At 46.6% G+C, this 25,094-nt stretch overlaps 1 protein-coding gene across 2 annotated transcripts in view; it reads left to right on the top strand.

Annotated features, from left to right (window-relative positions):
* The window catches only part of RPTOR (regulatory associated protein of MTOR complex 1), a 1,825,560-nt gene that overhangs the window by 1,455,280 nt on the left and 345,186 nt on the right, over positions 1–25,094 (top strand). For both annotated transcript variants that reach the window (XM_085617419.1, XM_085617418.1), the window contains exons 27-28: positions 5,338–5,462; positions 17,605–17,709. In XM_085617419.1, the coding sequence (XP_085473545.1) occupies positions 5,338–5,462; positions 17,605–17,709 (230 nt within the window). The remainder of the gene's footprint in view (positions 1–5,337; positions 5,463–17,604; positions 17,710–25,094) is intronic.

Here is a 25,094-nt window from a genome sequence, read left to right as displayed (position 1 = left end):
CCGGTGTGAGCTGGATACCGCTGACTCGCTGGGTAGAACGGTTTCCACGTCGGTAGCCCTGAGGCGCTATGCCTGGCTTCTCTGGGGATGTCCAATCTACCCTTTTGGGCATACCCTTTGATGGCCGTCGCCTGTTTGTTGACAAGGTGGACAACGCGCTCCAGCGTTTCAAGGACTCTAGGGCTACGGCCAGATCCTTGGGCCTCCCAGCCACTTCCTGCCCCATGCAGTCTGTTTATTGCCCCTTTTGTGGATACGGAAGGGGAGCCCCACCACGTCCAACCCAGAGCCACAGGGCTGCGCAATCTATCCAGCCTCTGTGTGGCCAGGGACGTGGGACCCAGTGTCTTGGGTCTGGGAGCCAGCGGGTGGGCCAGTCCACCAATGCCCCCTCTGCAGCAGCCTCCATACCTTCCTAGTCACACCTTTCATGTCCACCAGTTGCCAGTGGGCAGCAGGATCCTCCATCACCTCCCCCACTGGCACAACATCTCTTCGGACAGGTGGTTTTTGCAGATAGTCCAGAGGGGCTACTCCCTCCCCTTCGATACTACCCCTCCTTCCATGTCACCTACACTCCATCATATGTCGGAGGATCATTTGGCCCTTATCCGCCAGGAAGTTACGGCTTTCTTGGCCAAGGGAGCTATCGAACACGTCCCTTTGCCAGAAGTAGGTTGTGGTTCCTACTCCCACTACTTCTTGAAGGAAGGAGAAGTTCAAGATGTTAACCTTTGCTCCGGTCTTGTCTGCCCTGGAGACTGAATGGTAGCTTTGGACTTGCAGGACGGTTATTTTCACATCCCCATCTTGCCTGCCCACCTGCATTACCTACGTTTCACGGTAGGCCAAGAACATTTTCAGTTCGCTGTGCTCCCCTTTGGCCTTAAAGCACCCCTCGGGTGTTCATGAAAGTGATGGCGGTGGCCGCAGCTCATCTGCACAGATTAGGGGTTCCAGTCTTTCCCTATTTCGACGACTGGCTGTTGAAGGCAGGCTCGCCCCAGGCTGTGGTCTCCCACCTCCAGACTTTGGTGGACCTCCTGCATTTGCTGGGGTTCACTATCAACTTGCCAAAGTTGCACCTTATTCCTTCTCGGAAGCTGCTTTTCATCGGAGCGGTTCTGTACACAGCGCAGTTTCGGGTCTATCCTCCTGAGCAGCGAGTCCGGGATATTCAGGCTATGATACCAATGTTTCAGCCTCTATCCTGGACTTTGATGAGAATGACCCCGAGGCGGCTGGGCCTCATGGCCTCCTGCATCCTGCTGGTGGCTCATGCCATATGGCATATGCGGGCTCTGCAGTGCAACCTGAAGTTCCAGTGAGCGCAGCATCAGGGGAATCTTTCTGATGTCGGAGGAGACTGCAAGTCAGTTGCAGTATGGCTCATAAACCAGAATTGGGTCAGCGGCAGATCCCTCTCCCTTCTCCAAGCAGAGTTCACAGTAGTGACAGATGCGTCACTTCTGGGATGGGGTGGCCAGATGGGGGAGGTGGAGATCAGAGGCCACTGGTCTCCGGTGGGGTCCGGGCTCCACATCAACCTTCTGGAGCTCCGGGCGATTCGACTTGCACTGAAAGCGTTCCTTTCCTCTGTCGAAGGAAGAGTAGTGCAGGTGTTCACAGACAACACCACTGCCATGTGGTACTGCAACAAACAGGACGGGGTGGGACCGTGGACCCTATGTCAAGAGGCTCTTCGCCTTTGGACGTGGCTGGAACATCAGGGCATATCCCTGGTGGTTCAACACCTTGCAGGTTCCCTGAACGCCACAGTGGACAAACTCAGCCGCTGGTGCATGATGGATCACGAATGGCGTCTTTACTCGGAGGTGCTGCAAGGTCTCTTTCAGCAGTGGGGAGAGGCTTGGTTAGATCTATTTGCCACCGAAGAGAATGCACAATGTCAGCAGTTCTGCACATTGGAGGTTCCAAGGCAGCACTCTCTCGGCGACGCCTTTCGTCATGAATGGAATTACGGCCCCCTGTACACCTTTCCGCCTGTATCACTTCTACCCAGAGTGCTGAAGAAGAACAAGCGTGACCGGGCTCAAGTAAGTCTTGTGGCTCCAGACTGGGCACGAAGAGTCTGGTACCCCGAGCTCTTGAGCATGGCAATTGGTCCTCCGATCAGACTGCCTCTTTGAAAGGATATTCTGTCGCAGCAGTAGGGGACGGTCCTCCACCCGAACCGGTCCAGTCTCCACCTCCTTTCTTAGGGATTGAGCGGCGACAGTTGACAGCTTTCAACCTTCCTCCCGAAGTGTGTAATGTCATCTTGGCAGCCAGGCGTCCCTCCACTAAAACGGTAGACGCCTGTAGATGGAACAAATTTGTGGCATGGTGCACAGAAAACGCTGTGGATCCCCTTTCTGCCCCTCTTTCAGAGGTCCTCCTCGTCATTCTTTCTTTGACCCAGCAAAAAGGGCTAAAGAAAATATTTGGGTGCACCTTCAATGACAATATTTTAGCCACAAACAGTACAAGCCATGGAAGCAAGAAACAAACTGTAAGCGCTGTTAGACTTTTCATAACATTTTTATTCGAGTTCATACTTTTAGCCTATTTGCCTGGCTGTTCTCCACTGCCGTTTCCCCTGAAGAAACTTCGCCGTTAGCTCTGGTTCCTGGGATCGTCGTGTGGAGCTCAGTCCAGCACTCCTGTGCTTGCTTTTCTTTTGAGGCATTTCCAGACACCACATGCACCCTCTAGTAAAAATAAATACATACAAATAGAACACAACACAGCCAGCTACATTTGAATGCAAAATAGCATTCAGCACACAAAAGAGTCAAAGACAATTGTACTTTCAACTGACCAGGACTCTAATTAGAGAAAGGTAAGTTGAAGCATGGGTCTATAAAAAAGTGAAATTTAGATCTGTATCTGTAGGATTTATCTCCATAGAAGCCATTGAAGCTTAATCACATGACAAAAAGAACAGATGATGGACGGAATGCTGAATCAATAGAACATTCACCCCCAGTCACAGATGTGGGTAAAATCCATTGTTTTTTGAAGGCCAAGCCATTCTAGTTTAGACCCAGCCATATTCAAATCAGTCTTGACCCTGTTTCCCATGGGAACAGTCCAGCCCGAACTGCCAGGCCAGGTCCTCCCTGGACCAAAAACACACATCCTAGGACCGGTTTCCGGGTTTCTCCCCTCATCAGCCAGCATAGCATGAATCTTGTTGGTCTAAGCAAAAACGTTTCTAAGGTGCAAGTAGCAGTATCTTCTCCCCGAGGTTGCATTGTACATCCTTGAGGAGAAGATATTGTACATGAATATAATATTACGGTCATTTTACTCTTGAAATCCCGCTTTCATTAGCCAGCTTAAAAAGCAAGGTTGGACATCTAGAAAATGTGTAAATGTACAACCCCATAGCATCATGGCTTCCGTGCCTACTTGAATCATGAAAAGTAGCAAGCATATTCAATCCCACATGAAGCGTCAAACTACTGCAAAATGGCATCCATAATCAATTCTAAATGTTGGTACATTGTTGGTTATATACATGCATATTATTATTGTAATTTATAGGAGTATATGATCATGATAAAAACAGGATTTAGGTTTTCACACCAGACACAGCCGTTGTATGGAGTGATACTCCAGCCTGGAGCACCTTCCACAGAGTCACAAACAGTGTGAACTTTCTGCACCTGTCTCTCAACACCCATACTGAGCACTGTTCAGGGAAGAGACAAAAGGCTGGTCCCTTTTACTTTAACAACAAACAATCCACTCCGATTCTTCCCTCCCACCATCTACCAAATGATGGCAGTGCTCCAAAAAGACTCCTCAGCAGCTCTTCTCATCAAAAGGCTTAATTTAAATCAGCTTCAGGAATGTCAACGATGCATTTCCGCTCTATGGGATAACAACCTCACCTCCGTCTTGTGCACAGAATCAGCCCAGGATCTTCAAAATTGAACCCACATTCCTCCGTTACTGTGCCTCACTTCTACACACAATGGATATACCTACCACACAGGCCACAAACACGCATCGAATATTCTTGGGACGTTAGCTATGGAATCTTGGCTAGTACTTAAACCCAGAACGTTATACTTGAGAGCCAGTATGCCTCCACACCACTGACACAGGTTAAAACGTCTCGTCTCAACCGTGCATTCACAGTACGCCAGTGCTCTACCACCACCGGTTTACATGGTGAACCCTTGAAAGGGACATTAGTCCTCGGTCATGAAATTAAGGCAGGTTTGGTGCGGCCCTCTAGGTCACAGGATAAGTCCAGACCTCACTCATGTCAAAGGAGAGGCCGAGGCCGCCATGCACACTTTCGATTAGTGTGAGGCTAGGGTCTAAAATCAAAAACCAGGTTACAATATACACGCAGTTAGGAACTCGAGGCAGGGTAACATGACTGTGCGCCATGAAGGGTACATTCCTATCCCAACTACCTTGTTACCATCCTTTTAATTGGTTGCCTTGTCCTCTGCTCACATTTAGTGCTCTACTTTTTAGTTTTTCATCATCACTCAAAGAGAGTGCTAGTATTTTCTTGCTATTTCTCGTGTGGGCTTCTCACCACCCCAGTACCCGCAAACACCTTACACATGCACTGTTGCTTCCTTTCCCCTCTGCCTCCCCTCCTATCTCCTAGGGTGTTCCCCACATTGGTGCTCATTTGAATATTTGTTTTCTTATTTAAACTTTTTGGCGGGCCCAGCAGTTGCCATTTGTTGTTTTCTCATTACTACGTCTCCTTCCTCCCTCCAAAACTGTTTCCCCACCCTTTGCAGTCATTTTAATATTTTTTTGTTATTTTCATTTTTAGTAGGACCTTGCGGCTGTCATTTGCTGCTGAACCGCTTTGCCATCTTGAAAGAACTTTCACACATATAAATCAGCTTTTTGTATTTAGCCACCTAAGCCATCTCAGATAGATAAAAAAAGAAATAAACAGCATTGCACCATTTCGTAGCGATGTGCTTGCATGGTGAGCAGCGGCCTGTCATTGCAACTTTTTTTTAGCAAGACCTACTGACTTTGTCATTTCTTGCTTAATAGGTTTGTCATTACAGCTACTTTTATTCTGGAAATCTACCTTGATCCTCATCTTACCCCACTCCTTCCTTCCTGTGTGCGTCATATCAGGTTCATTACCCCCAATTCATGGTCATAATTAATATTTTCTTTTTTTACATTTTTATTAGAGAACGGGTTTAATGTTTATGGGGGGGTGGATTTTCATACAACAGCTTTGGGAAAACTTAAGCTGTTGGCATTCCTTTACAGTACAATTTGTGTCTGAGCACAGGTGTTCTAATTTTTTCATTCCTTTTTTTCTGTCACTGAATGCAGCTTTTGGGACTGGAAGAAGGGAGAGAAATTGGACCACTTCCACAATGGAAACCCTCGCTACACCCGGATCACGGCTTTGGAATATCTGAACGGGCATGACTGCTCTTTACTACTTAGTGCCACTGGTAAGCTGTGATGTCTCCCTTTCCTGTACAAATCTGTGGCCTCAGTGCACTTCACAGCCATCACCTCAGATACAGAAATGATACACCAGTTAAGTCAGCAAGCATTGGCAAAGCCAATAGGTCTCGGTTTTGGGACCTGATAGCTTTGCCAATGATTTTTAGACACCCTGATGCTGTACAGCATGGCTACAGAAGAAACAAAAACTAAGATGCTGCCAGCCATGTGTTTTCCTAAGCTTGCACGCAATGCATGCGTACGCCTACAAAATGATGTAGTTGCTTTTTTTTCTTTTTGCTTACCAATCAGCGTTGGACCAGTAAGTAAAAAGAAAAAGTTTTGCAAATTTTTTTGGGGGGTATTAAAGTGGATGGGAAGATATGGTAAGTAACATTGAGGGCGCGGGTGGAGGGCGGGAAGGACATGTAGAGAGTGCAGTACTGAGCGCTGCAGGGGAGAAGGAATATATCGCTCAACAGTGTCTCAAAGGGTTTTGTTCAATAGGCAATTTATAAAGGAGCCCAATTCATTTGCTGTGAGCAGGGAGGAGGAATCCAGGGAGACAAGAAAACGGGAGACATGTGGTTTAGGAATAACCTTTTCCATATATTTAGTCATAAAGTCAAAGAAAGAAATAATCATAAAAGCACTGCTTTACATTAAATGTCATGTAACCTGTGTTATACTGTGCACAATTGCTCGTGAGAGGTTGAACGGCGCTTGTGACACATGGAGTATATACAGCGGGAAAATTGGTGCAAACAAATCATATATACAATGTGTATTCTTAGTGATGCCCGTAGAACGGATACAGTCAGTACAAATAAGTCTTTATGGGCAATCACGAGGAGGGGCCGTAAATTACGCTGTGAAAAGTCGACGGCGTTTCGGCCTTTGTACAATGTTAGGCCATCATCTGGACCCGGTTACAATTTATTAGGAACAGGGCTGTATGGTCTGAGAAATCAAGACGAGTGGTTGGCACTGAAGGAAGGGCACACTGTGTCCTAGAATAGCAGTGTCAGCGAGGTGTTCACCTTGGGGGGTGCACGGCTATATGTGGAAGCGGATGGCAACCAGAAGGGTATGGGGACTGTAAGGGATCCGGTCAGGGATGCAAGTGAGGTCCGGTCTGGAGTTATTCAAAATTCCATTCAGGTTCCAGCAGAGGGCATAGATCAAGTGAGAGGAATGAATTTAAGGAACAGGAAGGATACGTGAAAACGGTGTGAGTTTGGTTGTGTGCGCAACTCGGAGGGTTCCAAGGAGTTAGATTAGGCACAGGAAATGTCCATCGAATTAGTAGAATCGTGTCCAGCTTGGGAGTCAGTCCATGGGCAGGGGTCTGGGGAGGAGGAAACACCTCCGGTGTGAATCCGGCTGTGGATGGAGGCGAGAAGGTAGGAACACAGGTGCGAAAGCAATGAGGACCTGGGGGAGAAGCACACAGGTTTGAAACCAACGTCAAGGGTCAGAGGGGTACACTCAAGCAAGCACATAATGGAGAGGGCATGGCGGAAGCACATGGATGACAAAGAGCAACACAGAGCTGCCTAAGGGCCAAGAGGTGTGCATAAGAGACAGCTGGAAAACAGATGCACTCTTATGGAGTGTTTAAAAAAAAAAAAAAAGTAGTTTGGAAAATTAAGCAGTGGGAGGACACATTTAATGCGTTCATGCTCCAGGAGAGGGGCAACACAAGAAGAGGAAGGAAAGAACGCACAAGATTAACAAATGAAAAGCAAGCAAATGAGAGTGATCAATGGTAAGCAATGGGTGGGCTCCAAGTTAACTGTATACTGACATTAGGGCTTTTCGCCAACAGACAGCTTGTACTGTCTGACAAACGAAACTTAAAAAGGTTATTGTGTTGTCAGTTGAAGAAGGAACACAGTGTGTTGCAGGTTTTGATATTGTGCAGCGGCCAGAGCTGGGAATCCAAGTTCGAGTCTCGGCGTCGGCTCAACGCAGATCACTTAATCTCCACATCCTTATGGACAGCACCTGGATACCCTAACGGGTGATAAGCTTTGCAATATAAATCTACTAATTACTAATTTAATTTGTGTTAAAAACAAAACAATATATATAATGAATTGTATGCAAGTTTCCTAGGTTCCCTGTCCCATTCTGTAGGGCTTTTGCCTCGTGTAATTTCGCTCAAACCCCCTAGCCGACAAGTGCCCGTGTGCTACAGGGGATACACACAGCAGTGCTTGCCCTCACACAGCAGTGCTGGCCGTCACACAATAACCGACTAACATATCATCCACCACTCAAATTACTTTCATATTTCACTATACTAATTCAACACTAATCCTTCTTGGGTTCTGGAGTAGCGTGCTACTCGCCGAAAAAGAGCTTTGACGCCTCGTCAGGGGTCGTAAGCGCTATATACATTCAATTACAACACAATACAGCAGTGCTGGCCGGACGAGTAAATGCAGCCTCATTATCGCGTATTCGGATGCTTTCTGGGCCAATCCGCCATGGTCTTCCTGAAGCTATTATCCCAGGGCTTCCACACATCTCGAGAGGTCGTGCAGCGTATAAATCCGCATTTCCTAATTGTCCCTAGCCCGCGCACACGCGCGGCGCTCTATTTCAGCATTTCTCCTGCCTTCCACAAAGCTGCTCGAAAGCGCCAGTCTTGCTGAAGGGCCGCCTCTTCATTAGGAAGCCTGCAGGGAGGCGGGTGAGGGCGGCGAGCGCGGAATAGAGGCAGGCTGGGGTGTGAAAGGACCTCTGCGCATTTTCTGCTGGAGAGCTATTGATTCCTGCTTTCTTCAGTTCTGGCCGACGGGGGAAAGAAGTTTCATTAAAAGAAGCAGCGAGAAAGAAGCACAATGTGGCGGCAGTGTGCGAGAGCCGGCCGAGGAGATGGGGGGCGTCATAAAGGATGCTGGGTGGGCTACGGCGGGAGGAGTTGAATCCTAGCCCAGCATGCATCTTGTCTCACTTTGTTCTGGGCTCCGAGGGCGAATAATAACTCGGACAGAAAAGGAGGAGGTATGGGAGTCATTTTTGTGCAAATTCATTTTTGTGCAAATTCAGAACCGTTTCACATGTTTTTAGTACTGTTGCCTAAAAGTATATGACACTGCTAAGTAATGTCCGCTCCCTTCTGGCGATTTAACCTGTGTAGTACACTCTAACCCTGTAATTGATGGTCTAATCATCAGTGTCTGATATCCAACATAAAGCATGGGACGTTATAACCATTCGTGTCCCCGCCTGATTACAACCTGTGGAGATGGATGCCGAGAATTCCCAGTTTTTGCCTCATTTGATCGTCGTTTTCTGCATAAGGTTCTATTCTAGATATTACAGCCACAACTTCCTACTCCTGGCACTCCAGAACCCCACCTCAAGGCTAAATTATTGCCCAGACCTAGTCCATGGTCCCAGAATCTAACCTTATTGCAGTGTAATCACCTGCTAGTGCTCTGTGTCCCCCAGAATACAAGGCCGAACTTTGGTGCTGTCAGGCTTTTTCTCCCTATCCAGTTGATTGTAGGGAGCACTTTGCACTTCCAGCTGCGATACAGCCCATTCTCCTCACTGGATACCAGGACTGCAGTGGTTGGACAGAGCTCCAGTTCATCTTAGACTCCCCAGTGACAACTGTGCGGGAGCTGGCAGGGTACCACGTAGTGTAACACAGTATGACAGCTCAGTAGGCAAGTCTATTCACAGCAGAAATATGTGAGTAACCTGAAGGCCACAGGTTGTATCCCAGCAGGCCCATGCATCCTTGCGTCCTCTGAGGTCAATATACTGAGCACCAATAAATTGTCATAATACCTGGTTTCACAGCGCTTTGAGAACTTTGTGACGAAGCGCTGTCTGTAACCAGCCGTTTATCATTCTGAAATCCCGTAAAGACCAATATCCATTATATTACTTTGAAATTAATATCTTTGAGCACGCTTCCATTCATAAAACAGTTCACTTGAGGCAATATTATGAAATTTATCATAAACATTTCAAAGATCATTAAAAAGCTGTTTTTAGAACAGTGATTAGGATATCCAAAGTCAAGAGAATTCTACAGAGGACTTTTACTTTAATCACCAGGTCAGTCCTGGTGAAGCCACCGACAGGAGTGATTCAATGATCCACTCGGACTTTTCCTCCAATTTCTTTGCAAACTCCCTTTCATCTTTAAGTGCCCATGGACTTCAATGTACCAATGTAGGTGAATTCAGCCTAGGTAATTCGCTGTGTCTCCTACCCTGCTGGGAAAATCATTGTATTGATCAACCAAGCAACCACTGCTGTTCTTGGAGGGAGCAGACTTGACCTGTAAGCATCTAGATAACAACCTTCTCCCAATGGTAGAGACGACATTTATGATGGTATGGAAGATTTCAGTACTTGGGAGGGGGGGGGTCAGTGTAGCAGTCTACTGATTAGGACTGTTACTTAAGCAGTGATATAAACCTACTACAGGCATAAACTTGGTATTAGTATCAAGGCTTAAAACACAAGTGGCAAAACGAAAGCCTTGGCGGGGCTGAATGGATTTTACAGAAGTCAGGTGGTATGCCTATCCCGAAGTAGTGTAAAAAACTGAAGCCTAATACTTGATAGCTTTCACAAACGAGGCAGACACTCCATAACTAGTCAAAGACAGAGAGGAGGCACTTGGACTCTCCAGCCACCAGTAGCCGTGGACTGTTTCATTGGAGTAGTAGAGTTGGCACTCCTGTGGTCTCTGGACTCAGAAATCAGAGGGTGAATAAGGTATTACAGGGGAATATTCCGGAAAAGAGTGAACAAGTAGGTTCTGATGGGATGTGCAAAGTGATTTTGACTTTACAGGTGTTCAAACCTCATGTCCCTACTCCAGGACTAGCCAATAGTTCGAGGCATGTGGGCTGCTGAATTCATATCTGTGCATAGATCGCCGCCTAGTGTTGGGTCCGGATGATTGCACATTGTTGTCCTGGAAGAGTCTTCGAAGTATCACGAGATAGGTGGCTCCTCCCCTGGACTACAGTGCGCATGGGCATCCTCTCCATCCTTAGATTGTTTTTTTCCGCCATTGGGTTCGGATGTGACTATCTTAGCTCAACTTAGGAATACTCAGTTTTAGGCCAAAAGGCCTTTAGTTTTCGTCGGTACAGTTACCGTTCGGTGTCGACTACTAGCATTAGTGCTCTGCACCCTCTTCCAACTTTCAGACCGGATTGGTCCGAACTTCGAAGCTCGATCGACGATGGAATCGAGGACTCCATTCAAAAGGTGTCCGTTATGCCACGCGAAGTACCCTCATATCGACGTCCACCCAGTCTGTAATAAATGTCTCTCGCCGGATCACGACGAATCGAAATGCATGGCCTGTGCACGGTTCCGATCTAAGAAGACTCTGCGGAATCGACGGGCAGTGAGGCTGGAGGCGCAGCAAGCAGCGCCTGCTCCCACCAACATATTCAGCACCGAGGACGAGGACGCCGAGAGCGTGGAAGAAGTAGTCTCTAGCCCCGCTTCAGAACATGATTCCCGATCGGACGACGACGATGAAGTGATCTTTCGACGTGAAGAAACCGTCGATGAGGTAGGAGACTTCGACGAGGCCTACGGAGCCGAAGAAGACAGCTCTCCTGAGGAGCTAGGCCAATCCGTCGAAACGGAGGCCGAAACTGTACGTCGTCATCAGGCTCCGGTCGAGGGATCGCCTTCGGGCCTTACCCAAGATCAAATACATGGTTCCTCGGCCCCACCTTCCGGTCCGGCCTCGAACACTCTGCAAGAGCCACTATTACCGAAGGCGACCGGGTTATTAAACCCAAAACCATCCATCGCTCCAGTCCCTTCAAAAACGAAAGTGAAACTGGTGGTGGTCGGATCGAAGGCGTCGAAACCATCCACTGCTCCGACGCCGAAAAAAGTCGTCGGCTCCGACCGCGTACAAAGAGACTTCGGCGCCGAGCTCACCGCAGCGGATGCGGTTGACACCCAGAAAAAGCACGCCCTCGGGCACCGCAAGGCACCGAGACCTTCGGCGCCGACATCGAAGGCCGTAACCTCCGCAGTCAAAATGGCCGCCCCGGCTACGTCAACGCCTAGCGCACCGGCGCCGACTAAGTCCTCGACTACGTCGACTGTCGATACATCCCTTCAGACCAGTGACCTCCTTCCGACAAAAAAGTCGGGGCTGGCCTACACGTCTACTACTAAGGTGCCCATCAAACCACCATCTGCGTTCACTGTGCAGCAGGTTTCCGCATCTTTGCAACGCATCCGTGACCGGGCAACCCTCCACTCTATCTCGGGTCCCGACACAGCCAAACCCTGTAAAGTGCACTCGGAGCCCACCAACATTGCGTTTGGGCTGCCACCGGCATCGGCACCGAAACTATTTCAAATTCGGACACGTGTCCTCCACACACAGTCCACCACCTCTGGCCTTACAGAACAAGACTCTTCGGGGCCACAATTTATTGACGCTGACACTGGCAGGTTAATGCTCCACAAGCGCAAAATAACACCAGTTAGGGAAGAGGAGCCCTACAAAATTCCTCTTAAACGCAAACTGCCAGCGGAGCAGGAACCAGTGCTCCAAGAACACTTCCAACCCTTCCATCCAGATCCGCAGTCCTTTTCTCCTACCCCTTCCGAATCGGACGCAATACAGGACTATGGCGGGGAGGATACCATCTACCCTGGGGACGTAGATCCTGATGAGCACCTACAAGACCCGGATCAGGCATGGGATGACCCCACAGACCAAAGTGTCGCGCCACATACTCCAGATGCGCAACTCTATAACGTAAAAACGTCTCCTACAGAGGACACAGCTGCATTTAATACCCTCATCGAACGGGCTGCTGCTCATCATGGGGTGGAACTCCATTCTGATGCCATTGAGGAAGACTTCCTGCTTGACACTTTCGCATCTTCAGAAAGAACTGTCAAAACTCTGCCCATGTTAAAAGGGGTTCTCAAACCTGCCAAAGACATTTTCAAGGACACCACAAGAGCCCGGGTGTTAAATCCCAGGATTGAAAAAAAATACAAGCCTGCACCCGGTGACCCTAAATACATTAGGGGTCAGTTGCCATTAGACTCCATGGTGGTTGCCAATGCTCGCGAGAGAGCCCACTCGCAAACGACTGGTGATGCTCCTCCCCCAGACAAGGAGTCAAAAGTACTAGAAACATCGGGCAAACGCATTGCAGCGCAAGCAGCGAACATCCTGCGCATTGCCAATACACAGGCACTCCTGGCACGTTATGACAGGTCACATTACGACACGCTGGAGTCACTGCTCCAACATCTACCAGATGAGTATAAAGAGTCAGCGGAGCTACTCATTAGAGAAGGACAACTCCTCACTAATGCATCCATAAAATGCGCCCTTGACACAGCTGACACAGCGGCTAGGGCAATAAACACAAGCGTCATGCTACGACGCCATGCCTGGTTACGCATCTCAGGCTTCAAACCCGAGATCCAAAACAATATTCTGAACTTACCAGTTAACACAGAATTCTTATTTGGCCCAGACGTTGACACTACCCTAGAAAAAATAAAGAAATACACTGACACTGCGAAATCAATGGGGGCTCTGCAAACGCAGCAATTTCGTAGTGGCTCCTTTCGTCGCACCGGAAATAGGGGAACAACAAGAGGTCAGGGGTCACAACAGCAGTATGCTAAAAGTGGCGCACAAAGCACCTATGACAAAAACAACAGGGGTGGATATCGTGGATCCAGCACCAAGGGCAGGGGACGTGGCTATGGCAACACCAGGTCCTCTCCAAAGAACAAACAGTGACGCCCTCTCCTTACCCCCCGACCACATAACACCTGTCGGGGGACGACTCCAGCTGTTCCTGTCCGCGTGGAAGAACATCACCACGGACAGGTGGGTCAGGGACATCTTCCAGCACGGGTACTGTCTAGAACTAACTTCCACTCCACCCAACATACCGCCAAAGCACCGTCCTATGTCAGCCGAACACTCCAGCAGGAAGTGCTTGCTATGCTCGCAAAAGGGGCAATAGAAGTAGTGCCCATCGACCAGCAGGGCACAGGAGTGTACTCTCTGTACTTCTTAATCCCCAAAAAGGACGGCTCGCTCAGACCTATTCTAGACCTGCGACCCCTAAACCTATATATTCTGTCAGAGCATTTCCATATGCTCACCCTCCAGCAGGTTCTCCCACTACTCAGTCAGGGGGATTTCCTAGCCACGCTAGACCTGAAGGATGCATACTTCCACATACCCATACACCCTTCACACAGGAAATACCTCAGATTCACTATTCAAGGGAATCACTATCAGTTCAAAGTTCTCCCCTTCGGAGTAACAACAGCACCCAGGGTCTTTACCAAGTGCCTGGCAACAGTGGCCGCGCATCTGCGAAGACAAAACATTCACGTCTTCCCTTATATGGACGACTGGCTAGTTCAGGCCAAGTCAGCACAACAATGTGCCACCCACATGTCCCACACCATTCACCTTCTTCACGATCTGGGATTCTCACTAAATTACCCAAAATCAAGTCTCCAACCTGCGCACGTACAACAGTACTTAGGAGCAACGATCAACACTCTGGCTGCCACAGCTCAGCCAACTTTAGTGAGAATCAACAGCATGCAACTGCTGATCTCAAAATTCCAACCTCAACACTCCCTTCCTGCGCGAGTGTTCATGCAGTTGATAGGCATGATGGCCTCCTGCATTTTCATAGTCCCACACGCGAGACTACATATGCGCCCGCTTCAGGAGTGCTTAGCACGTCAATGGAATCAGGCTCACGGGCAACTAAAAGACCTAGTGTTGGTGAGCGGTCGGGCATACAACTCTCTGCATTGGTGGAGTCCACAAAACCTTTGCAAGGGCCGACCGTTCCAAGAGCCTGTTCCACAAATCATACTAACAGCGGACGCGTCTCTCCAGGGATGGGGAGCTCATGTACTCAATTACACGGTGCAGGGACTATGGACAACACAACAAAAGAAGATGCGCATCAACCTTCTGGAACTGATGGCAATCTTCCTAGCCATGAAGGCATTCAAAGTACACCTGTGCAACAAAGCCGTGTTGATCCGGACGGACAACATGACTGCCATTTACTACATACAGAAGCAGGGAGGAACACACTCTCCACAGTTGTCTCATCTGGCTCAGAACATGTGGAAGTGGGCCATTCAGAGGAACATATTCCTCATGGCAGAACACCTCCCAGGCAAGGACAACCAAATGGCGGATCTGCTCAGCAGACACAGCCACCAAATGCACGAGTGGGAGCTACACCCATCAGTTCTCCAACCGTACTTCCAGCAGTGGGGTCATCCAGAGATAGACCTATTCGCCACAAAAGAAAACGCAAAATGCCAAAGCTTTGCCGCCAGGTTCCCACACCCACAGTCACAGGGCAATGCGATATGGATGAACTGGTCCGGCAGATTTGCGTACGCTTTTCCCCCAGCACCATTAATACCGCTGGTGGCGCGCAAACTAAGGCAACACTCACTGACCCTTATCCTGGTTGCTCCAACGTGGGCACGCCAGCCATGGTACACCACCTTTCTGGAACTTTCCGTGGTGCCTCATCAACGACTGCGGATAAAACCAGCATTTTTAACGCAGAACCATGGCGAAATTCAGCACCCAGATCCCCAGCAACTGAACCTGGCGATCTGGCTCCTGAGGTCTTAGAATTTGGCTACCTAAACTTACCACCTGACTGCATGACTATCATCAAAGAAGCCAGGAGACCCACTACTAGAGCCTGCTATGCGGCCAAATGGAAAAGGTTTGTCATTTACTGCAACAACAATGACATTAACCCACTGGACGCATCTATTCAAAACATCATATGCTACCTCTTACACCTGTACCGCTGTAATCTGGCATACAACTCAATACGCATCAATTTGACCGCGATAGCAGCCGACCTCCAAAACAGGCAGCACCTCTCCTTATTCAAGGTACCTGCCATCAAAGCTTTCTTGGAGGGACTCAAACGAGTAATTCCCCCAAGACACCCACCAGCACCAGTGTGGAACCTCAACTTGGTCCTCACCAGACTGCTGGGTCTGCCCTTTGAACCTCTCCATTCATGTGAGATTCAATTCCTCACCTGGAAAGTGGCTTTCCTGGTGGCCATCACTTCCTTAAGGAGAGTTAGTGAACTCCAGGCACTAACCATTCAGGAGCCATTCATTCAGGTCCACGCAAACAGGGTTGTCCTACGCACCAACCCCAAGTTCATGCCCAAAGTCATATCACAGTTCCACATTAATCAAACTATCGAACTGCCCGTTTTCTTCCAAAATCCGCAAAATGTCGCGGAAAGAATGCTCCATACACTAGATGTAAAGCGGGCTCTCATGTACTATATTGACAGGACAAAGGATTTTAGAAAAACTAAACAACTCTTCGTTGCCTTCTCTCCACAACACAAAGGCAATAGCCAGATGGATCGTTAAATGCATTCAGATTTGCTATCACAAAGCTAAACGCACATTAACGGTTCCCCCACGAGCCCACTCAACACGAAAGTTAGGGGCATCCATGGCTTTCATAGGAAACATCCCTTTACACGAAATTTGTAGAGCAGCCACATGGTCCACTATACATACATTTACCAAACACTACTGCGTAGATGTACACTCAAGACAGCAGGCAGCTGTAGGACAGGCTGTTCTCAAAACTCTTTTCCAGACTGCTGCAGCTGGCACAGGTAGCCGCCTCTAGGGGAGGTACTGCTATGTATTCTATGCACAGATATGAATTCAACAGCCCACATGCCTCGAACTGATTATGCTACTTACCAGTATGCATCTGTTCTTGGCATGTAGGGCTGCTGACATTCATATCTCCCACCCTCCTCCCCGACGCGTGTCGCGGCTGCAGCACTCAGTATTTTCTGTATAGCATGGTCATCACTTACTATATCTACTCCATCACTGCCACAATGGCGAAAAACAATCTAAGGATGGAGAGGATGCCCATGCGCACTGTAGTCCAGGGGAGGAGCCACCTATCTCGTGATACTTCGAAGACTCTTCCAGGACAACAATGTGCAATCATCCGGACCCAACACTAGGCGGCGATCTATGCACAGATATGAATGTCAGCAGCCCTACATGCCAAGAACAGATGCATACTGGTAAGTAGCATAATCAATCCTACCACTCATAACTATAATTAGAAGTGCCTATTGGAGGAACCCCCAAATCCTGCCATATGCAATGTAATCAGGAGTACCTCGATCAGGACCCACATTATCCCACCAGAAAAGCATGTAACAGTTAACACCCCTTACCCCTTCTGAATTCAACCTACTTGGAGCAGTATGTGCTTTAGGAGCTCCTGTAGAGCTCTCAGAATTCTACATTTAAGGGGTATACCCGCCGCAGCCAGATCTAGGACCCCAAAGCCCTAATGTGTGATCCAGCGCTGTCCTCTCAGTAATCACAAGGTACATATTATGAACTTCTGCTCTGCTTCTAAAACGACAAGAATCTGTAGTTTGAGGTTCCATCTCTTTGTTTAGTCCGAGACTTCCAAATCATCTGAGTTCTGGGTCTGCTGATGGATTTCCTTATGGTTCTATGGTGGTGTTAGGTGAGGAAGGGATCCTAGTTTTGTCCTGTGGGACAGTAGAACTGAGAAAGAGAGTCAGACTGCACTACATCTGCACTACATCTATGCTTAACAATCACTGAAGTAATGTCATAGGATTTGTGCACCACCTTAACGGCTTCCCAAAAGGAATCCCACAGATTATATATTTTTTTGTGCCGCTCAAACAAGATGTACATTTGCTGATGACAAGCAGTCGGCCAGTGCAACAGCAGAAAGACGTTGGGGTAGAAAATTTTATTGTGCACAGTGAATAACAAATGACAGAAAAATGTAGATGAGGTGTATATATGGAGGGGGAATTTCGGCATACTTTACCTTGAGATGATGGTTAGAAGAGTTCATCCGGGTGCAACCAGACACATCGCAGTACATCGAGCACTTTAAAATAGGTTGACGGAAACCCGGAATATGTATGATGTACACTCACTTTCATTTGCCAGGCATGTTTGTGGGTAAGACACTGATGTTGTCAGTCTTTGTCTTCTCGGACCCTCCTTGCTATCTCCTAACCTCTCTCCTTTTGGTCTGCCCTGAAGATGATGGCGCCATCAGGGTGTGGAAGAACTTTGCAGATTTGGAGAAGAATCCAGAAATGGTGACAGCCTGGCAAGGCTTGTCAGACATGTTGCCGACAACCCGAGGTGAGTCTGGCATGCGATGTGCAATATTCATTTGTGGATTATATATCCATCCGCTTTCTAATTTTCTTTCTGCTCGGGGCAAAAAGGCTGGTGGCGTTTATGGATAGACTTTCAGCTCAGAGCACCTAAACCATGCCTGTTTCAGTGAACCATATAATGTGTGTGCATGTGCATGTGAATGTATATATATATAACAGCTCAACCGCATGCGATGATACAGCACGCATAGGCACTCACGGGGACTGTATCATCGCATGCGGTTTAGCTGTCATTTAAACGTGAGTCCCACCCTCACGAAGATTGTGGCACCCGCCTTAAGAGTTTGGCAAAACCTGTATGTAATGGGATTGGAGCCTTGAGAGAGAGAGAGAGAGAGAGATATCCATCCCAGTGGCAGTTGCCACTGGATAGTTGTAATTAGATCAGCTTTTCCATACAAAATGGGGTTTTTTTGTGTTGCCGATCGCTTTGGTATTGCTTGGCGAATTTCCACGGAACTTTCCAAAGAGGTGCTGCTTTTTGACTAGTTTGTGCATGAAAGTTTCGGGTATGTATGTGAAGGGTATGATTTGAAACCAACGTTTTTTATTATATATAGATGGCGTGCAATAGAAACCTGACCCACATTTTACCTTTCTGATTCATTAATGAAGGCTGGGAGCAATCGTTCAACCGTATGGATGGCTGCATATCATTCTATAGTGCCCTGGCCATGCAGAGCACGAGATAGACAGTGGATTCTAATCTCCAGAACTACACTGAGTCTCTTCTGGGAAACAAAACATGCCTATGTGTTAAACCTTTAAAAAAAAGTTATCTCCTACCTTCAACGATGGCAAAATAGTGTCACTGAAATGCCACTCAACAGGTGTGCGCAAAAGCGCACGGCTGCTGCTGTAGCTCGGCCATTACTCTGTCAAGCCTGATGCAATAGTGAACCTACAACGCACACAGGGTCAAAACGCCGTCGACAGCTAATTAAAGCGAACCATTTCAATCAGCTCTGACCATTTCGTACAGTAGCTGGGAATATTGTTAAATAATTGATGGTCGACTTTAAATATTGTGGAAACCAAGATTTAAATTTGTGTCTCATGTTTTTAGGTTCCATTAACACAAGGGACACATAGCACTATTGTTTTTCCTTTTCTGTACATATGTATAATTTTTTAATGATATAAAATAATCATTGTAAATACATACAGAGGTGTTCATGGTCTCCTTTCTTTCTGACATCATTATAACCCTTTATAATTGCGATTGCACATCTTATCAATATAAACTAGCAATTTTTTCCACAGGAACGATTGTTTCTGTTACACTTAATGACCCAGGTTCCTTGTGAGTCGGGTGTCCCTTGTTCCTGATTTGGAAATAAAATTATAGCCTGTTGGTGTAGTGCTGATATTATAAAAGCTACTGTCTTTTTGGTGATCTCTTGTCTTCTCCTGATTTTTACAACTTTTTTATATGTGCATTTTGTTAAAGCCCTCATTATCAAGGCTTTAATGGCATGAGGCTGCTACTCGTTTTTATCTGGAGTTACGCCCTATGGGATTCAACAGATTGCGTCAGAAGGCTAATTACTAACTCCAATTTTGGAATATTTTGGTGTAAATGCCACTTTCTCCAAATAGTCCAGAGCTTGACTATCTAACCATATCTCAACTGGAAAAGGAGATATTTGCAAATTCATCAAGTCAGTATAAATTTGCTTTTAAAATATCAATCAATGCGCAGAGATTAGTGCAAAGAAATGGTAAAGTATATATATATATATATATATATATATATAAATATATATATATATATATATATATATATATATATAGTATAGTAGGTGGTTATAGTTGGGACCTAGTTTCTATAGGAAGAACTTTTTTTTTCAATTGCCAATTACTTTGGTTTTGTTTGATGAATCCTCATGACCTTTTCATAACTAGTATGATGCTCACTATAGCTGATGTCTTGAAAGATTCATGATGATCCGTCAAGCGGGGCTGAGAAAAAGCAGGGGGGTGGGGGTCCCAAAACATGTTTTTTCCATGTTAATTCCCATAAGATTTTAGACATGACTACAGTCCGAACTGCTGAACGGAACTGCACCAAATTTGGCAGAAAGGTAACTGTTGGCCAAGAATGCGACCTTTTTGTAAATTGGCATTAATCTGGTAAATAGTTTTGGAAATATTAAGGGAAATCCAAATCTGTATATATAGGGACGCAGATTTTCCGCGGATCCAACAGTCCTTGTGCTCAAATCTGATTGGCTGGCAAAACTTCAAACCAGGAAGTGTTGGTAGCCATCTTGGGACTCTGCTTCAGCCGTGTCCACCCCCCTCCAAAAAAAAAGTAAAAGAAAAAGAGAAGGCGGCAGAGTAGAAATATCCTGACCCCCTAAGCCTCTGGGGGGGTTGCCGAGGGACCCCACCAGGGCACAAAAAAAGAATCACGGACTCCCATGCTGCTTTACTGATAGGTCCTTAGGCGTCCCAGGTCCTGGGGGCATGAGACCTTATATAAAGAAGGGGGGGCGCACAGCCCCACTCCTGTGGCTTATAAGCCCGAGGGACTGCCACCCCCCGGGGCAAAACTAAAATTAATGCAGTGGGTTCCCATGGACCCCCGCAGTCCCAGTTCCACCCCCTCCCCGGGGAAACCTTGAGGACTGCCACCTCCCGGGGGCTGAAAAAAATGTATGTTGGAGGTCCATCACAGACCCCCTGCCCCGTGGACTGCCACCTTCCCGTGGCAAAGATTTAAGATAGCCGCCCCCCCAGGGCTGGCTCCTGCTACCTCCTGAAGTACCCAACCTCGGGAGGTGGCTGTTTGCTTTTGCTTGGTGGGAGCTGGCAGCTCCCACTGAGCAAAAGCATACATAACTCCGCTTTCTGCAAGCCGGAGCTGTCAAACAGATCCGGTTTGCAGAAAGCAGAATTTTCATCCGTTTCTCTGCACGCAAATGTGTGTGCAGAGAAACAGATGAAAACATTGCTCTGACAGACAGGGTGCTGCCTTTCAGTCACAGCAATGCTGGCTCCCACAGGAGGCGAGGAGCCGCCAAGGACTGCAGGGGTCTAGAGGTTCCCTCTGTGGTCCTCCGCACAGGTAAATGGGTGCCCTAGGGGCACCCAGAATAGAGAGGCCGGGCCCCGTAGGATGGGGTCCCCAGGGCGGAAATTGGCCCGGGAAAGGGCCGCACAGCCCTTCTCCCCTTATAAATATACATTTTATAAAGACCAGGCCCCGGCGGATGGTGTACCTGGAGCTGAAATCTGCCCAGGAAGGCGGGCTGTGCGGCCCTCCCTCACCTATTGCACAAAAAAGATATTTTAAACAAAAATTAAGCACCAGCCCTGTGGTAAGTCGCCGTGGGCCTGACCCCTTTCTCTGCAAAGGGGCCGCCTGGGGCACAATTTTTTGGGGAATGAAGTCATTTTGGCTGGTGAGGGTGCTTGGGGGCGAACAACCTGTCCTGTTACCTCCAGTAAGTGCCACACAGTGGGACTGCTGACAGCTTGTGGGAGGACCGTCTCCTTTCTCCACCACTCTGCAAATGCGCCTAGTAGTTAAAAAAAACATTGAAATTCACATAAAAATCCAAAAGGTTACAGGGATGTTATTGTTAGGAAATAGAATTTTAAAAAAACATTGAAATTCACTGGAAAAAACAAAGGTTACTGGGATGTTATAGTTGGGCTCAGAATTTACTTGTACAAAACCATAGAAATTCAGCTGAGCTAACTATAACGTACGGCCACAATGCACTGCTTATGACCTCACATAATACATTACTCATGACATGGTCAGCGACATCACTGATGGCCTCACTGATGACATCTCAAATGACATCCCTGTTGACATAATGTGAGTGTTAGTGTTTTTAAGAGTTTGAGTGTTAAACATATACACTAACCTACTACAAACGTTTTTGTAGTAGTGAATTCTGAGCCTAACTATAACATCTCTGTAACCTTTGTTTTTTTCAGTGTGTGTGTGTGTATGTATATGTATATATATATATATATATATATATATATATATATACATGTGTGTGTGTGTATATATATATATATATATATATATATATATATATATATATATATATATATTCACTGAAAAAAACATAGGTTTCAGGGCTGTTAGCTGGACATTTCACTCGTACAAAACCATTGAAATTCCTCCGTTATAGTAAGTTCTGCTAACTATAACTCGCGCGCCCGCAATCCAATGCTGATGATGTCACATATTACATCATTCATGACATGGTCAGTGACATCACTGATGACATCATCCAGTGAATGTGGTTTGGTTTGTTATTTAAATATGTATTCTATATATAGCAATCTGCATTGAAGAATGAGTGGATATATAAATATAAATATCTGGATGGAGTATTTAGTAGCAGTGTGATTGACTGTTTACTTGACTAATTTATAGTGTGAATATCTGTATCACTTTGTCAGTTGTTGTGTAAGCTACTGCACCAGTTGGTTACTAGCTATGTGAAAGTCTATATTAGTTATTGATTAGTTAACTGAGTATTTGTATGGGAGAGTGAATGTGTGTGTGGTTTGGTGGGGTGTGTGTGACTGCCCAAAGATGTGTGAATAGTTGATTCAGTAGGTATATGAGTATAAGACTACATGTTATAACAGTTGTTTGGGTGAGTGAATATCTTTATGGGTGTGGTGATGAGCAAATATATCTCTCAATGGTACATGTCCAACAAACTAGAAAAATAAAAGGCAGTGTATGTGACAGTTGTATATAAATAAGTATACATAAGAATCAGTGATTGTATGAGTGACTGTATGGATAACTGTATACTTGTAATAGTGATTTTATAACACTAAGTATGAGTTACTATCTATATGAATAAATGAAGTGGTGTTTGTATAAGTGTGTGGCTGAATAAATGTAAGTATGAGCCATTGTTTGCATAAGTGAGTAGGATGACTGCATAAGTGAATAGGATGTGTGCTGGTGTGTAATGTCGATATAGGTGTATATGTATATTTGATAGTGTTCTATTGATCATTCACAGCATGTATGAGTGACTCTATAGGTAAGTGGTTAGATGTGTGTGTAGATCTAGGAATCACTGAGTGGGTTTTTAGAAACTTGTATTGGTGTGTCAATGGATTCAAATATGGTACTCTGTATTTTACAGTGAGTGATGAAAGGTTATACTAGTGTATGATGAGGTGTATCTGATTGTCACGTGGATGATGTCATCAGTGATGTCACTAGTGATGTCACTGACCATGTCATGAATGATGTAATATGTGACATCATCAGCAGTGGATTGCGGGCGCGCGAGTTATAGTTAGCAGAACGGAGGAATTTCAGTGGTTTTGTACGAGTGAAATGTCTAGCCAACTATAACAGCCCTGAAACCTATGGTTTTTTTCAGTGAATTTCGAAGGTTTTTTAAATGATAATTTTTAAATGTAATAATAGTTATATGTATTTTTTTAAACTGATTTTCTACAGTTTTTTTAACTGTTTATTTTTACATATTTTATTTTTTAAATTACAATATATATTTTTAATATAAAAGGGAAATAAAAAAGTTTAAAAAAATATTGAAACTGAAATATTGTTTTTTTTGTTGAATGTATAAGTGCAGAACTCTACGTGTGTTGGTTAGTTAGGGGACTGCATGCATAGTGGATAGGGGTTTCAAGCAGTCCATGTGCTAAGGCCTAACTCAGTGCATGAGTACTTGGGTACTGACTGAATGATTAGAGTACTGCAATGAGAGTGCCTGGGTGAATTTATAAGTGGTTGGGTTTTGGCGCAGTGAATGGATTACTACATGGTGCTGAATGGGTCACTAGAGTAGTGCAAGGGGAGTGACTTGGTGTTTCCTGGAAGTGTATGGATACTGACTGGGGAATTGAAGGTGTGAAAGACAAGTGTGTAGGTGGTTAGAGGACTGCATGCATAGTGGATAGGGGTTAGAAGCAGTCCATGTGCTAAGGCCTGGCTCACTGCATGAATACTTGGGTACTGACTGAATGACTAGAGTACTGCAAGGAGAGTGTCTGGGTGAATTTATAAGTGTTTGGGTTTTGGTGCAGTGAATTGATTAGTACATGATGCTGAATGGGTCACTAGAGGAGTGCAAGGGGAGTGCTGGAAGTGTATGAATACTGACTGGGGAATTGAAGGTGTGAAAGACAAGTGTGTAGGTGGTTAGAGGACTGCATGAACAGTGGATAGGTGTTTGAAGCAGTCCATGTGCTAAGGCCTGGCTCACTGCATGAATACTTACACAGTGGTGAAGGGAGGGGATGGGGCCAGAGGTGACGTGTGAAAACACGTCCTGTGGCGTGTTTTAAGTTGGGGAAATAATTCCCCTTCAATCCTGAGAGCCCCAGGGGTCCAACTTGCCCACTAGGTACCTCCAGTAAGTGCCACAGAGCTGCGTAGCAGAGAGATGTAAAAAGGGGCACGGCCTAGACCACCTCTCTGCAACGCAGCGCAGAGGTGCTTACTGGAAGCACCTGGTGGGCTAGTTGGCACCCAGGGTCCCTCATGATTGAAGGGGAAATTTTTCCCCAACTTAAAACGCGCCACAGGGCGTGTTTGCACACGTCACCTCAGGCCCTGTCCCCTACCTTCACCACTGTGTAAACGCGCCCTGTGGCCGCTAAGTTGAGAGATTAAGTCCCCTTGAATCCTAAGTGTCCCTAGGGTCAAACTAGTCCACTAGGTACCTCCAGTAAGCGCCACAGAGCTGCATTGCATAGAGATGTAAAAAGGGGCGTGGCCTCAGAACACCTGTCTGCAACACAGCTCCCTGGCGCATACTGGAGATACCTGTTGGGCTAGTTGGCCCTCAGGGACCCTCAGTATTGAAGGGGAATTAATTCCCCAACTTACAACTGGCCAGGGGGCGCGTTTGCAGAGTGCTGCAATGAGGGGGCGTGGCCTCCGGCGCGATGCCGGTCTTTTATTTATTTAATTTCTTTAAGAAGGAGGGCTGTGTGGCCCCCCTTATTTTTCTAATTTATTGGCCCTGGGGACCCCATCCCCGAGGGCCTGCACCCTAATTTTTTTTTTTTAAACTTTATTTGTAGTTTTTTGAACAGTTACTTAACAAACCAAGTTACAGTACCAGCAATGTCAAAGAATCAATGTCTACAGGAGGTATACAGTACAAAGTCTAATCAGGTAGTGAACTCAACCCATGCCCATGCGGGACCCATACAATATTCAGGCAGAGGCAACAGCAGGAAGGAGACAGACGAATGAGTAAATAGACCCAGCAAAATGAGAACAGAAATCCCATCCACGCAATGCATGCAGGACCCCTCCATGTACCAGGCCCCGTCTCCGTTCGAACCTCCGTGGAGCCCGCTCAAACCCTACCAGAC

The sequence above is a fragment of the Triturus cristatus genome, chromosome 7 (assembly GCF_964204655.1).
Source record: "Triturus cristatus chromosome 7, aTriCri1.1, whole genome shotgun sequence".
NCBI lineage: Eukaryota > Metazoa > Chordata > Amphibia > Caudata > Salamandridae > Triturus > Triturus cristatus.
This window is presented reverse-complemented; position numbering and strand designations above follow the sequence as displayed.